Below are 16,634 nucleotides of genomic sequence, written 5' to 3' on the forward strand. Positions count from 1 at the left end.
GAAGAAATGGTGGGAACGTGCATCATGAGTAGTGTGGGTTCCTGGTTGTCCACGGCTGCGAAAAGCAGCCTGATGTTCACTGTCGGCCCTCCTCCCTATGTAGGGAAACCCACCAAGCACGTCTTGTTGTACCAGGTCAGCGGAAGCTGCTCCAGCGGGTCTGCGGCGTACGCCCACCCTAGTCCGTGCTGGACACACCTGCACAGGATGAGCTCGGCGCTGTGCTGCGTGCACGCCAGGAGGATGTCTCTCACGCTCTCCCGCGCTCCAGGCCTTTTCACCAAATCGCACGGCAAAGCGCTCGCCTTGGCACAAGCGGGCACGGTCGCCGGATGCTTGGCGCAGGCCGCCAGCGCCATCTTGACGGAATGCGGGCGTGCGGCGCGCTGGCTCCTGGAGAGGGCTACGAGGAAGTTCCTCTACTGCTTCAAGATGGCGCTGCTCCTCTATATCATACTGTGCGTCCGAAACGTGGCCATGGACTGCATTGACATGTTGACCGCCATCCTCTACCTGATGGTGATTTTCAAACTGTGAAATGAAGGCTCAGAACCAGATCGTTATTTTTGCATCATTTATTCATAACAAGGCCATTTTTCACAACGTCACTATAGCAGCTATGCTAAAGTAAGGGCACTTGTGGGACATTCAATCACAATACAAAATACAAATATAGCAAGTATATACATACATTATTTACACAAGAAAAATATGTTTTAAAAGTCCACAAATGAGCAAAAATTCCCAGATTTCCAGGTTTTCAGGGACATTTTTCCCATTCAAAATGAATTGGCCATTTTCACATTTTTCAACCTATTCAAACTATTCCACCTTCAACACATTCCACTCATCCTGGAAATTCAAACTATAATTTTTCCAAGTTCAAAAAATTTCCAGGAATTTACGTTTTTTCAAACCCTTTTTTCACCCTTCCACATTTTTCAACCGTTCCACCGTCAAAACATTCCTCTTAATCAGGACAAAAAAACAGTCGTTTTTTGAACTGTAAAAAGTCCCGGTTTTCCCGAAATTCTAGGAATTCCGTAATACCATTTCTCGATTAAAAATGTTACTACTTAAACATTTCTCGACCGATTTGAAAAATGCCAACACCAACCATTTCAACTCATTCACAATATTAAAAAAATATTTTTCATTTTCAAAAAAAATCCCGCTTTTCCCAAAATTCCATGAAATTCCCATTGAAAAGAATTAAGATTTTTTATTAAGATTAAAGTACCAATGATTGTCACACACACACTAGATGTGGTGAAATTTGTCCTCTGCATTTGTATGGGACATTTTTCAAAGTTCCACAACTCCCACATTTTTTTATCCGATTCAAACCGTTCCAACTTCAAAATATTCAGCCTGTTCAGGAATTGTGTGCTCTACTTCAACAATTAGTCATTTTGAAGTTCAACTTCAGCATTGGAGCATTCTCACGCAATTCCTTCAGGAATTGCTCATCTAGTTAAATGTGTCATTCAATTACTTAAATTATTAAATATATAAATTTACAAGCCGTTAATTAAATTATTTCGATTTAATTACATGAATTCGTTATTCAACCAAAACGCAATGAAGTGCGATTTATTCATTGCAGGACTCAATAACAATTGAGATGGGTGAACTAATTGGACAAAATAAATTAAATACCTATTTAAATAGTTACATTTGTCAGTATTTACTGATAAATAGAATGAAATGTATAAATGTGTTATTAAATGTGTCATTGATTTACCTAATGTAAACGTACAAGGCGCTAATTTCCATGAGTTGATCATAGAAAAATAAATTGCAAAAATTTTAATCCATTGACCATTGGACAAAATATGAAAAATAAATAAATACATATTTAAGTAATGACACTTGTCATTATTTAGTTATAATTGGAATTAAATGTATAAATGTGTTATTAAATGTGTCGTTAATTTACGTAATGTAAAACTACAACGTGCCAATTTCCATGAGTTAATCACAGAAAAATAAATAAAATGCAAACATTTTGATCGATGGACTATGGAGGGCCAAATTGGACAAAATAAAATAAATAAATACATATTTAAATAACTACTATTTAATTATTGTTGAAAATAAATGCATGAATGTGTTATGAAATGTGTCATTCATTTACTTAATGTAAAAATTACAAGGCGCCCATTTTCATGATTTCATCACAGAAAAATAAATAAATTGCAAACATTTTTATTGACTATGGAGGCCAAATTGGACAAAATAAAGGAAAATTAACTTACATTTCTTATGAATTCTTTATAATTGGAATTAAATACTTTGTAAAATTACATTCAATTATTCACTCATTCAGTTAATTATTTCATTATTATAGTGTACTACACTATGATTAAAAATCAATAAATAAATCATTATGTCATGAAATCAAGAATTTAATAATTCAATATTTTACGTTAAGTAAATTCAATTTTTATTATTTCATTATTTATTTATTGAATGTTTTCCCCATTTGGCACTCCATAATTGACGGCATATTTTCTTCAGTTAATACATTTTTTTCTCCCTCCTTGGTAGAGATAGAGTAAAACCTGACAGCTAAGCTAACATTGAGTGCTATTGTGTGCTTAGCTGTTGTGTAGCTGCCACTTGCTTGTATTGAGAAATGTGCTGTTTTAGGCTGCAATATTATTCAATTAAGGACACTTTATACGTGTGTCTAGCTTGAGTGCTATTGTATGCTTAGCTGTTGTGTAGCTGCTACTTGTTTATACTGACAAATTTGCTGTTTTAGGCTGCAATATTGTTTAATTAAGGACACTTATTATGTGTCTAGCTTGAGTGCTGTTGTGTGCTTAGCTGTTGTGTAGCTGCTACTTGCTTGTATTGAGAAATTTGCTGTTTTAGGCTGCAATATTGTTCAATTAAGGACACTTATTATGTGTGTCTAGCTTGAGTGCTATTGTGTGCTTAGCTGTTGTGTAGCTGCTAGCTCTTAGTAGCTTATAGCCTACCAAAGACCAACCCTTGTGCATACTGGATGACATTTAGATGCAGATGGGAGATTTTAGATGCACGCTGATATCATCCGATACTTGCTATCTGTATCGGATCGGGACATCCTTAATAAAAGGGGAGCTTTTAATGAGTATGGGGGACTGCTGAGGTAGCGTGTGTTCCAGTGCTGTGCTGTTAAGGAATCCTGACATGGTAACCTTTGAACTCCCACTTTCAGGGGTTTTTTCAGCTTGCCACGACCTTTGACCTCATCCAGTCCAGACAGGCAGTGAGGCTGAAAGACAGACAAGAGTGTGAGCTTGGAGGCTGTAAAAGATCACCCCCCCCCCCCTTATTTATGTTCAAGATAGAGTTATGCGACTGACCCTTCCCCAGTCAGCCCGCAGCAGGCTTGGACATGCCAGGTGTGCGTGGTGATGGCGTCCAGCGTGAGGCAGCGTGAGATCTCGGCCGCCGTCATGGAGCCTTTCACGTCCTGTTTGTTGGCCAGGACAAGAACGGCGGCGTTTTGAAGGTCCTGCCGGCACACGGGATTGAAAATATCTTTATATCAATGCAGCTTTAACATAAATATATAGGATGGGTGTTTCCAACTGGAATTGCATTGTTGTAGACGACTACAATTATTTACTCATTAAATTAATTATTGGTTGCATTATTATATTGTAGTATACTATGTAATAAATGTAAAATAAATAATTAAAAAGTCATTAAATCATTAAAACAATTAAATCAATAATTCATTAAATTCTGAAGTTATTTTTTAGAATAACTAGATTAAAGACACGTTTATTAAGACATTTATGTATTCAATTTAAATTAAATAAAGACATTTAAATGATTATTTAATGATTTATTTATTTATTTATTTTCTTCTCACTCCCTTTCAGGCAAAATTGGATCATCATGCTTACATACTGTACATTACCGTTTGCATTATATTAATTAATATTATGTGTTGTCTACCTTATACTTTTTTTTTATTTCATTGCCTGAATTAAAACAATTTAAACTATTACAATTTTAAATTTTAAATTTAAATTAATCATTAAAAAGTAATTGAATCATGAAATAATGAAATCAATAATTCATTAAAAATTCTGAAGTATTTTTTTCAAATAAATAGATTAAAGACACGTTTATTAAGACATGTATGTATTCCAATTTAAATTAAATAAAGACACATTTAAGTAATTAACGATTTATTTATTTATTTAATAAATAAGTTTTCTTCTCACTCCCTTTCAGGCAAAATTGGATCATCATGCTTACATACTGTACATTACCTTTTGCATTATATTAATTAATATTATTATGTGTTGTCTACCTTGTACTTTTTTTTTATTTCATTGCCTGAAATAAAACAATTTAAACTTTATTACAATTTAAAATTTAAATAAATCATTAAAAAGTCATTGAATCATGAAATAATGAAATCAATAATTCATTAAATTCTGAAGTATTTTTTCGAATAAATATATTGAAGACACGTTTATTAAGACATTTATGTACTCAATCTAAATTAAACAAAGACACATTTAAGTAATTATTTAATGATTTATTTATTATATATGTTTTCTTCTCACTCCCTTTCAGGCAAAATTGGATCATCATGCTTACATACGGTACATTACCTTTTGCATTATATTAATTAATATTATTATGTGTTGTCTACCTTGTACTTTTTTTATTTCATTGCCTGAAATAAAACAATTTAAACTTTATTACAATTTAAAATTTAAATAAATCATTAAAAAGTCATTGAATCATGAAATCAATAATTCATTAAATTCTGAAGTATTTTTTCGAATAAATATATTGAAGACACGTTTATTAAGACATTTATGTACTCAATCTAAATTAAATAAAGACACATTTAAGTAATTATTTAATGATTTATTTATTATATATGTTTTCTTCTCACTCCCTTTCAGGCAAAATTGGATCATCATGCTTACATACTGTACATTACCTTTTGCATTATATTAATTAATATTATTATGTGTTGTCTACCTTGTACTTTTTTTTAAATTTCATTGCCTGAAATAAAAAAAATTAAACTTTATTACAATTTAAAATTTAAATAAATCATTAAAAACTCATTGAATCATGAAATAATGAAATCAATAATTCATTAAATTCTGAAGTATTTTTAAAAATAAATAGATTAAAGACATGTTTATTAAGACATTTATGTATTCAATTTAAATAAATACACATTTAAGTAATTATTTAACGATTTATTTATTTATTTATTAAATACGTTTTCTTCTCACTCCCTTTCAGGCAAAATTGGATCATCATGCTTACATACTGTACATTACCTTTTGCATTATATTAATTAATATTATTATGTGTTGTCTACATTGTACTTTTTTTTTATTTCATTGCCTGAAATAAAAAAAATTAAACTTTATTACAATTTAAATAAATCATTAAAAAGTCATTGAATCATGAAACAATGAAATCAATAATTCATTACATTCTGAAGTATTTTTTTCAAATAAATAGATTAAAGACACGTTTATTAAGACATTTATGTACTCAATTTAAATTAAATAAAGACACATTTAAATTATTATTTAATGATTTATTTACTAAATACGTTTTCTTCTCACTCCCTTTCAGGCAAAATTGTATCATCTTGCTTACATACTGTACATTACCTTTTACATTATATTAATTAATATTATTTGTTGTCTACCTAGTACTTTTTATTTATTTCATTGCCTGAAATAAATGAAATGAATAAATGTATAAAACATTTTCCTATTTGGCCCTCCATAATTGACACCCTAGCTAATACTATTTTCTTTGATGTTTTTTTCCCCCTCCTTGGTAGAGATAGAGTAAAAACTGACAGCTAAGTTAATATTAATTACTGATTAGGAAGTGCTGACAAAAACAAACAAACACACTAGTATGACCTTTGACCCTTGCTGAACCCGACATTTGAACTTAGACACTTAACAACATGTAGCTGGCAATGCAAACCCTTCCAAAAAAAAAAAAGAGACCTCTCCCCGTACCTCATGGGCGAGCATTCGGTGCAGCTCGTCTTTGGTGAGGGTGAGTCGCGCGCGGTCGGTGCTGTCCACCACCAGGATGACGATCTGCAAACGTGTTGTGGAATCAGTATTTTGCAAACAAGCAATTGTCAGCGCACATTAGCACGCTCCTTATCAGCTGCCATGACACGACAAGGTTGGATGAAACGTCACTTATGTAAACGTCTTAAACAGCACACTTTATCACCAGCTGATAATAAGACGCCGACTGTGTGTCCTCCAGACCAGGGGTGTCAAACGTACGGCCCATGAACAGGTTTTATCCGGCCCGCGGGATGAGTTTGATAAGTATAAAAATGAGCCAAAATTTTTGAAAGAAAGAAACTGCTGTTCTAAATGTGTCCACTAGATGTCGCAGTAGCAATTCTTTGTTTCTTTGTAGATGATGCTACATATGTAAAAAAAAAAAATAAACCACATGGTGTGGAAAATGAGCAAACTACATAATTAATATCCTGTAATGATTTTGATATTTTTTTTATCTTGATAGACTGAAAATTAACACTAATGAGTTGACTGATGAACATTATCACATAATTTATTCAGAAAGTATAAATAACATTTTTATTGACTATTGGACAAAATAAAAGAAAATGTACTTACATTTCTTATGAATTGTTTATAATTGGAATTAAATACATTGTAAAATTACATTCAATTATTCACTCATTCAGTTAATTATTTCATTCATTAAAAATAAATAAATAAATCATTAAGTCATGAAATCAAGAATTAAATAATTAAATATTTTACATGAAGTAAATACAATTTTTATTATTTCATTATTTAATGTTTTCCCCATTTGGCACTCCATAATTGACGGCACTAATATGACTATTTTCTTCAGTTAATAAATTTTTTTCTCCCTCCTTGGTAGAGAGAGTAAAACCTGACAGCTAAGCTAACATTGAGTGCTATTGTGTGCTTAGCTGTTGTGTAGCTGCCACTTGTTTGCATTGAGAAATGTGCTGTTTTAGGCCGCAACATTATTCAACTAAAGACACCTGTTACGTGTGTCTAGCTTTAGCGCTATTGTGTGCCTAGCTGTTGTGTAGCTGCTACTTGTTTATACTGACAAATTTGCTGTTTTAGGCCGCGATATTGTTTAATTAAGGCCACTTATTACGTGTGTCTAGCTTGTGTGCTATTGTGTGCTGTTCTACATGTGTCCACTAGATGTCGCAATAGCAATTATTTGTTTCTTTGTAGATAATGCTACATATGTAAAAAAAAAATAAACCACATGGTGTGGAAAATGAGCAAACTACATAATTGACATCCTGTAATTTGATTTTGATATTATTTTTTTATCTTGATAGACTGAAAATTAACACTAATGACTGATGAACATTATCACATAATTTATTCAGAAAGTATAAATAACGACCAAGATAGAATACTTATTAACCGCAACGTGTAAGTGTAAAAAAAACCCCAACAACATTATGATTTGTACATTTTTCAGAATGTGCTTGTTCTATTTTCAAACAAAGAAAACAATCTGAAGTTGTCTTTATTTTTAAGTTATCGTGCCGTGATTTTACCAGTCCGGCCCACTTGGGAGTAGATTTTTCTCCATGCGGCCCCCGATCTAAAATGAGTTTGACACCCCCTTTACTACAGTGGCAGCACTGTAGTAAAGACACATATATATCCTGTGTAAGTACCGTATTTTCCACCTAAAAACCTCCAATTTTCTCAAAAGCTGACAGTGCGCCTTATAATCCGGTGCGCCTTATATATGGACCAATATTGAGCCACAAGAGATACTACGGGACTGCATAACATAACCCCAGCCTCTACTGTAGCGTCTATTCTATGCACCCTATAATGCGGTGCGCCTTATAATGCGGTGCGCCTTGTATATGAACAAAGTTATAAAATAGGCCATTCATTGAAGGTGCGCCTTATAATCCGGTGCGCCTTATAGTGCGGAAAGTACGGTAACATTTTTTGAATGTCAAATATGTGCCTTTGCTGAGTGTGATTGGGAAACACTTATCTAGACCAGGGGTGTCAAACTTGTTATCATTGGGGGCCACATCGCAGTTATGGCTGCCTTCAGAGGGCCACATGTAACAGTGAATAATATATACATTTGAAATTGCTTCATGACACAATTATTTATTGTTATATATTTTTACGTACACTGTAAGAAAAATATGTAGATTTTAAAAGTTTAGCTACTGAATTTTTACCATAAAATGTACCATGTTTTTTACAATGTATACTGTAAATGTAAATGGAAAAACAGTACCACTGTTTTACAGTAAAATCTACGGTTGTTGTTTTTACGGTGTATTACTGTAAATGGAAAAACGGTGTCACATTTTTTTACAATAAAAAAACTCAATTGTTAAAATAAAAAAGTAGTAGCACTGTTTTTCCATTTACAGTAATATGTTGTAAAAAAAAACACACCATATGTTACATTTGACAGTAAAATTCTGGTGACTGAGCTGCCAGTTTTTTTTTACTGCAAATTCTACAGATTTTTTTTTTACAGTGTATGTAAAATATATACATATATAATGATCAGATGCATAGGCAAATTCATATATTATCACTTTTACAAGTGCTGGCTGTTAGAATAATTATGTATATATTATCACACAACTTTATGCTTAAGGGCCGTTGCTATAGTTATTGTCAATTGTGCTAAAGTGGTATTTTTCTTTGTCTTTGCAAAGCTGGCAATCCAAAAGATTTCAAGCCAGTCTGGTATCAGTGTCTGTGTCCAGGAATGGCTTGCTGACTGCCAAGGCCGAACATCGGGTACCGGGACGCAGACAAAGCAGAGACAAGGCGATATCACCAGCGTCAATACATTTGCATTTTTGTATAATCATATATTGTGTCTAACTGGAGTTGTCGAGATTACCCCCTTCCCTCAACGACAGCTTCAGTGATGTAACAGTGACCTCCCAAATAAATACAGGAAGCACTTAGGCTGGACTTTTAGAACGTAGTTTGGGTCTGTAACTAGAGTACAGCCCAAATAACGTGCCTCCTGAATTGAGCAAAATTTAACTGTCTCTGCATGATTCCTTGCTTCTCGTCTGTTTTAATAGATGTCATCGGTGTTTGAACCTGACACTGGCAGCCATTTTGTTTTGTTTTGAGGTGGCGGGCCAGTACTGGCCCCCGGGCCTTGAGTTTGACACCTGTGGTCTAGACTAAGTGGTCAATAAATGTAAGGCTGACCTCGGTGTTGCAGTAGTAGGCGTACCAGCTGCTGCGAAGGTTGGACTGGCCTCCGATGTCCCACACCAGAAAGTGGGTGTTTCTCACCACCAGCTGCTCCACGTTGCTGCCCACGGTCGGCGACGTGTGGACGGCTTCCTTGGTCAGACTGGAAGGAGGACAGAATAGGGTGAGTTTGGGACGTCGGGCAAAAAGGTGGCGGCGGTGAAGCGAGGAGACGTACAACTGGTAGAGGATGGTCGTCTTGCCCGCGTTGTCCAAACCCACGATGATGACTTTGTGCTCTTGGAGAGAGAGTTTGGACATCAATTAAAGCCTGTCGTATTTGTACAGTACACACTAGCACCAACCTGCCAGTCACCGTGTTAGCCTCCAAGATAATACGGTAACCTACAAGCCACCACGGTAACCTGAGAGCCACCAGAGTAGCTTGCGAGTCACTGGTAGCCTACGACCTACTGCGATAGTCTGCGAGCCACTAGGGGTAACTTAAGACCCCCGAGGTAGCTTGCGAGTCACTGTGGTAGCCTAGGAGCTACTGGGATAGTCTGCAAGCCACTAGGGGTAACTTGAGACCACCAAGGTAGCTTGCGAGTCACTGTGGTAGCCTATGACCTACGGGGTTAGTCTGCGAGCCACTAGGGGTAACTTGAGACCACCGAGGTAGTTTGCGAGTCACCGTGGTAGCCTATGAGCTACGGGGTTAGTCTGCGAGCCACTAGGGGTAACTTGAGACCACCAAGGTAGCTTGCGAGTCACTGTGGTAGCCTATGAGCTACGGGGTTAGTCTGCGAGCCACTAGGGGTAACTTGAGACCACCGAGGTAGTTTGCGAGTCACCGTGGTAGCCTAGGAGCTACTGGGATAGTCTGCGAGCTACTAGGGGTAACTTAAGACCACCGAGGTAGCTTGCGAGTCACTGGTAGCCTAGGAGCTACTGGGATACTCTGCAAGCCACTAGGGGTAACTTGAGACCACCAAGGTAGCTTGCGAGTCACTGTGGTAGCCTATGAGCTACGGGGTTAGTCTGCGAGCCACTAGGGGTAACTTGAGACCACCGAGGTAGTTTGCGAGTCACCGTGGTAGCCTAGGAGCTAGTGGGATAGTCTGCGAGCTACTAGGGGTAACTTGAGACCACCGAGGTAGTTTGCGAGTCACTGTGGTAGCCTAGGAGCTACTGGGATAGTCTGCGAGCCACTAGGGATAACATGAGACCACCGAGGTAGCTTGTGAGTCACTGTGGTAGCCTATGAGCTACGGGGTTAGTCTGCGAGCCACTAGGGGTAACTTGAGACCACCGAGGCAGTTTGCGAGTCACCGTGGTAGCCTAGGAGCTACTGGGATAGTCTGCGAGCTACTAGGGGTAACTTGAGACCACCAAGGTAGCTTGCGAGTCACAGTGGTAGCCTAGGAGCTACTGGGATAGTCTGCAAGCCACTAGGGGTAACTTGCGAACACTGAGGTAGCTTGTGAGTCACAGTGGTAGCCTAGGAGCTACTGGGATAGTCTGCGAGCCACTAGGGGTAACTTGAGACCACCGAGGTAGCTTGCGAGTCACTGTGGTAGCCTAAAAGCTACTGCGATAGACTGCGAGCCACCAGCGTAGCTACCAAGGTGACTGCGCGCCACTGGGATAGCCTGGGAGCCGCAGTGGTAACATGTGAACCATTGTGCTAGTCAGCAAACTACCCAGGTAGCCTGTGATGCACGGGTGTAGCCAGGCACTGGGGTAGTCTGCGAGCCACCAGGGTAGACTGCAAGCCACTGTTGTAACCTGCGAGCCACCGAGGTAGCTTGTGAGCCATGGGGGTAGGTGTGAGCCACCAGGATAGCCGGCAATCCATCACGGTTGCCTACGAGCCACCAACGTAGCTACTGAGGTGGCTGTGCGCCACTGGGTTAGCCTGCGAGCCACTAAGGTAGCCTGTGAACCACCGTGGTAGTCAGCAAACCACCCAGGTAGCCTGTGATCCAGACACTGAGGTAGCCAGAGAGCTACTGGGTTAGCCAGCGAGCCACCGGGGTAGCCTGCAAGCCACTGTCTTAACCGGCGAGCCACAGAGGTAGCTTGTGAGCCACGGGCGTAGGTCCGCGCCACCGGGATTGCCTGTGAGCCATCGGGGTAGCCAGCGAGCCACCGGGGTAGCCTGTGAGCTCCTGTGGTAGCCTGCATGTCCCCCTGCTCTAAAGGTACTTGTGCTGGCTGTAAAATTCATCCAATACAGAAAAGGATACATATAGTATATCAACAGCTTCGATATACTTAATTATTTCTTGCTCACATAAAATAGCTGTTTAATTAACATACATGGAGTTTACCAAAAGTCCTAAAAAACATAATAACAGATTTGTATCAAGTGGAATGACATGAAACAGCTGACATGTGCCAATAGTGACATTTTTTAAGCAAACCTAACATTGTCTAATTACTCTGTGTAATAAATATTCTTACCTGTGTGGCCAAACACAGTCATCAACTTGGTGAGGAACAATCCCATGTCAACAAACAAAGTGATGAATGATTAAATCCCTGGATGAATGAGAACTTTCATACACAATAAATCGCCCTTGATTTTAAAAAAAAGAATACTCTTTTAAAAGCAGCGTGAGACTTCGTGAACTCAACTCTCCGAAACTAAATCTGCCTTTGTTATAAATTGGAAGCCAGACTTACCCAATTCCAGACGAGACTGGAACGCCCCTGAGAATCCAATGTCCGACACCGGCGCTCCACCCCTGAACTCACCATCCAAGATGGCGACTCTGCCGTAAATAAAAAAAAACTCGATATAGACGCTCGAACAAACATTTGTTGTCTATTAATAAAGTCTCACTGACATACACTTACTATGTGGCAGTGACGTAAGATTTGCCGTCAATAAGCTATCGTTGAGGCCATTTTTGTGTTAAATAACATAAGTAGTTGCCGGGGAAACTTCCGTGTATGTAACTTACGAAAACATAATTTTAGCGTGGGAAATCTTATTTTGCCCCCGTTGCCACCACTTTACAGTAAACCGTCCATGTTGGAATAAACAAATACAAATCATTTTACCAGCCTCTGGGGAAATCACTTCAAAGTTGACCCTGGCGTACTTGAAGGCAACACCGGTCTCCCAACGTGCGAGGCTTATGACACAGCCAGTGACGCACATACAATGCCCATATATGGAAGTGTGGTTTCTTTCCGATGACGACTTTTCATTGTGAAGAAAGGAAGCAACAGTACATACTTGAATAAAAACGGATACAAAAAGTATTGGGTGTGTCAGGAATCCTCAGAATTTTCCATTTTGGCTTTTGTTCGGAGCTTACTTATACTTTAAGATGGAAATGAACCCCTTATGACCCCATTTTACTTTTTAGCCGTGCAGTCTATAAAAGTAATTAACACAGTGTTCTGGGAATGAATGAATTATAATTGAGTGCGCAACCTCGGTGGTGCTTGTCTGAACACTGGGCTCCTAAGATGACGTCTTTAAGTGCCCAACTGGGATCTTTTGATCAGGTTAACACATGTTTCCTGTCCATCTGTCAATAAACAAGTATAAAATAATTCTAGTTGTGTATTAATTACACATGCAAAGTATCAAAGGTAGAAAGTTTTCAGTAACAAACGTGTCGGCACCATTCAACTTACTGATGAGCACTTTAATTATTGTGACTACTAGTGTTTTTTTTTTTATATCTATCATTGTTCTCGGACTAATTTCACTTGATCAAACCTTTTCTAACATTTCACACTACAAAATAAAAGTATCTATGACTTGGGTTGACATTGTTTCGGCTTAATCTCGGTATCGACCAACATGTAGGCTCTAGTATCGTATCGGAAGGGAAAAGGTTGTATCGGCCCACCCCTAATTTAGGCATTTATTTTTTGATATCAAAAATTGTTTCATGATCAGATAAAGTTTAGAACAGAGGTTGTCAACTCTTCCACTACATATTCCACTCAAATATTAATACTGAATTAGTAAGCTTTCTCTTGACTTTAATCGTATTTAACATGTTATCACGTTTTATGATTATTTTACAATTTACAACCTTGTCCAATGATATAAAAACATGTGTTAATCAGAGGTTATTATTTCGGCTTAGGTCAAGCTGATTACAAATTAAAATATACTGAAAAAAAGGGACTCGAAAAATAAATTTACATTCAATTACGCAGTGTTAAAATAAATACATTGCAACTAAATAAATGTTTCTTAAATGAACTGTCAATAAAATACAGCTTCACAACTGTAGTCATAATTATTGCGCTCAAGAAACTTTTATATGACTTCACCTTGTTTGATATTGTCATTACTGCCACAAGTGGTTGAAAAAGTGTATTACATCTGAGAAACAAAATTACATTTAGCAATAAAGGCGACGTGCTTTATTGACGCACATTATTTAAAATTAAATATACTGAAAAAAAGGGACTCACAAAAACTGATGAAAAATAAATGTACATGCAATTATGCAGTGTTAAAATAAATACATTCCAACTAAATAAATATGTTTCTTAAATGATCTGTCAATAAAAAACAGCTTCACAACTTTAGTCTTAATTTTTTGCGCTCAAAAATCTTTCCTATGACTTTACCTTGTTTCATTACTGCCACAAGTGGTGGAAAAAGTGTATTACATCTGAGAAACGAAACTACATTTAGCAATAAAGATGTGTTTTATTGACGCACATTATTTAAAATTAAATATACTGAAAAAAAAGGGACTCACAAAAATTGGTGAAAAATAAATGTACATGCAATTATGCAGTGTTAAAATAAGTACATTCCAACTAAATAAATATGTTTCTTAAATGAACTGTCAATAAAATACAGCTTCACAACTGTAGTCATAATTTTTGCACTCAAGAAACTTTTATATGGCTACCTTTTTTTGATATTGTATTTACTGCCACAAGTGGTGGAAAAAGTGTATTACATCTGAGAAACAAAATTACATTTATCAATAAAGGCGACGTGCTTTATTGACGCACATTATTTAAAATTAAATATACTGCAAAAAAGGGACTCACAAAAACTGATGAAAAATAAATGTACATGCAATTATGCAGTGTTAAAATAAATACATTCCAACTAAATAAATATGTTTCTTAAATGATCTGTCAATAAAATACAGCTTCACAACTTTAGTCTTAATTTTTTGCGCTCAAAAATCTTTCCTATGACTTTACCTTGTTTCATTACTGCCACAAGTGGTGGAAAAAGTGTATTACATCTGAGAAACGAAACTACATTTAGCAATAAAGATGTGTTTTATTGACGCACATTATTTAAAATTAAATATACTGAAAAAAAAGGGACTCACAAAAATTGGTGAAAAATAAATGTACATGCAATTATGCAGTGTTAAAATAAATACATTCCAACTAAATAAATATGTTTCTTAAATGAACTGTCAATAAAATGCAGCTTCACAACTGTAGTCATAATTTTTGCACTCAAGAAACTTTTATATGGCTACCTTTTTTTGATATTGTATTTACTGCCACAAGTGGTGGAAAAAGTGTATTACATCTGAGAAACAAAATTACATTTAGCAATAAAGACGATGTGCTTTATTGACGCACATTATTTAAAATTAAATATACTGCAAAAAAAAGGGACTCACAAAAACTGGTAAAAAATAAATTTACATGCAATTATGCAGTGTTAAAATAAATACATTCCAACTAAATAAATATGTTTCTTAAATGAACTGTCAATAAAATACAGCTTCACAACTTTAGTCTTAATTTTTTGCGCTCAAAAATCTTTCCTATGACTTTACCTTGTTTGATATTGTCTTTACTGCCACAAGTGGTGGAAAAAGTGTATTACATCTGAGAAACAAAATTACATTTTGCAATAAAGATGGCGTGCTTTATTGACGCACATTATTTAAAATTAAATATACTGAAAAAAAAAAGGGACTCACAAAAACTGGTGAAAAATAAATTTACATGCAATTATGCAGTGTTAAAATAAATACATTCCAACTAAATAAATATGTTTCTTAAATGAACTGTCAATAAAATACAGCTTCACAACTTTAGTCTTAATTTTTTGCGCTCAAAAATCTTTCCTATGACTTTACCTTGTTTGATATTGTCTTTACTGCCACAAGTGGTGGAAAAAGTGTACTACATTTGAGAAACAAAATTACATTTTGCAATAAAGATGACATGCTTTATTGACACACATTATTTCAAATTAAATATACTGCAAAAAAAAGGACTCACAAAAACTGGTGAAAAATAAATGTACATGCAATTATGCAGTGTTAAAATAAATACATTCCAACTAAATAAATATGTTTCTTAAATGAACTGTCAATAAAATACAGCTTCACAACTGTAGTCTTAATTTTTTGCGCTCAAAAATCTTTCCTCTGACTTTACCTTGTTTGATATTGTCATTACTGCCACAAGTGGTGGAAAAAGTGTACTACATTTGAGAAACAAAATTACATTTTGCAATAAAGATGACGTGCTTTATTGACGCATATTATTTAAAATTAAATATACTGCAAAAAAAATGGACTCACAAAAACTGGTGAAAAATAAATTTACATGCAATTACGCAGTGTTAAAAAAAATACATTCCAACTAAATAAATATGTTTCTTAAATGAACTGTCAATAAAATACAGCTTCACAACTTTAGTCTTAATTTTTGCACTCAAACTTTTATGACTTTACCTTGTTTGATATTGTCATTACTGCCACAAGTGGTGGAAAAAGTGTATTACATCTGAGAAACAAAATTACATTTAGCAATAAAGATGACGTGCTTTATTGACGCACATTAATTGAAATTAAATATACTGCAAAAAAAAAGGGACTCACAAAAACTGGTGAAAAATAAATGTACTTGCAATTATGCAGTGTTAAAATAAATACATTCCAACTAAATAAATATGTTTCTTAAATGAACTGTCAATAAAAGACAGCTTCACAACTTTAGTCTTAATTTTTGCGCTCAAGAAACTTTTATATGACTTTACCTTGTTTGATATTGTCATTACTGCCACAAGTGGTGGAAAAAGTGTATTACATCTCAGAAACGAAATACATTTAGCAATAAAGATGACGTGCTTTATTGACGCACATTATTTAAAATTAAATATACTGCAAAAAAGGGACTCACAAAAACTGATGAAAAATAAATGTACATGCAATTAAGCAGTGTTAAAATAAATACATTCTAACTAAATAAATATGTTTCTTAAATGAACTGTCACAACTTTAGTCTTAATTTTTTGCGCTCAAAAATCTTTCCTGTGACTTTACCTTGTTTGCTATTGTCATTACTGCCACAAGTGGTGGAAAAAGTGTATTACATCTGAGAAACGAAATTACATTTTGCAATAAATTTCCG

General features: G+C 35.7%; 2 protein-coding genes across 5 annotated transcripts in view; both read right to left on the bottom strand.

The window, feature by feature from the left end:
- Positions 1 to 560: 560 nt before the first annotated feature.
- Positions 561 to 12,389, bottom strand: LOC133651862 (ADP-ribosylation factor-like protein 5B). Of its 2 annotated transcripts, none has more exons than XM_062050056.1 (8): positions 12,318 to 12,389; positions 11,937 to 12,025; positions 11,715 to 11,739; positions 9,487 to 9,547; positions 9,264 to 9,411; positions 6,021 to 6,104; positions 3,357 to 3,508; positions 561 to 3,265 (listed from the first exon to the last, which is right to left on the bottom strand). In XM_062050056.1, the coding sequence occupies exons 2-8, from the start codon at positions 12,009 to 12,011 to the stop codon at positions 3,217 to 3,219; spliced, it is 594 nt and encodes a 197-aa protein (XP_061906040.1). In that variant the 5' UTR covers positions 12,012 to 12,025; positions 12,318 to 12,389; the 3' UTR covers positions 561 to 3,216. The 2 variants fall into 2 exon arrangements, with proteins under 2 accessions (XP_061906040.1, XP_061906039.1); XM_062050055.1 differs by having other exon boundaries at positions 11,937 to 12,023; positions 12,111 to 12,377.
- A 1,893-nt stretch (positions 12,390 to 14,282) lies between these two features.
- The window catches only part of cacnb1 (calcium channel, voltage-dependent, beta 1 subunit), a 99,268-nt gene continuing 96,916 nt past the window's right edge, over positions 14,283 to 16,634 (bottom strand). For all 3 annotated transcript variants that reach the window (XM_062050051.1, XM_062050054.1, XM_062050053.1), the window contains one exon: positions 14,283 to 16,634. This exon is cut by the window's right edge and continues 1,581 nt beyond it. The gene's annotated coding sequence lies outside the window, so the exon portion shown is untranslated.

This window comes from Entelurus aequoreus, linkage group LG06 (genome assembly GCF_033978785.1).
Source record: "Entelurus aequoreus isolate RoL-2023_Sb linkage group LG06, RoL_Eaeq_v1.1, whole genome shotgun sequence".
NCBI lineage: Eukaryota > Metazoa > Chordata > Actinopteri > Syngnathiformes > Syngnathidae > Entelurus > Entelurus aequoreus.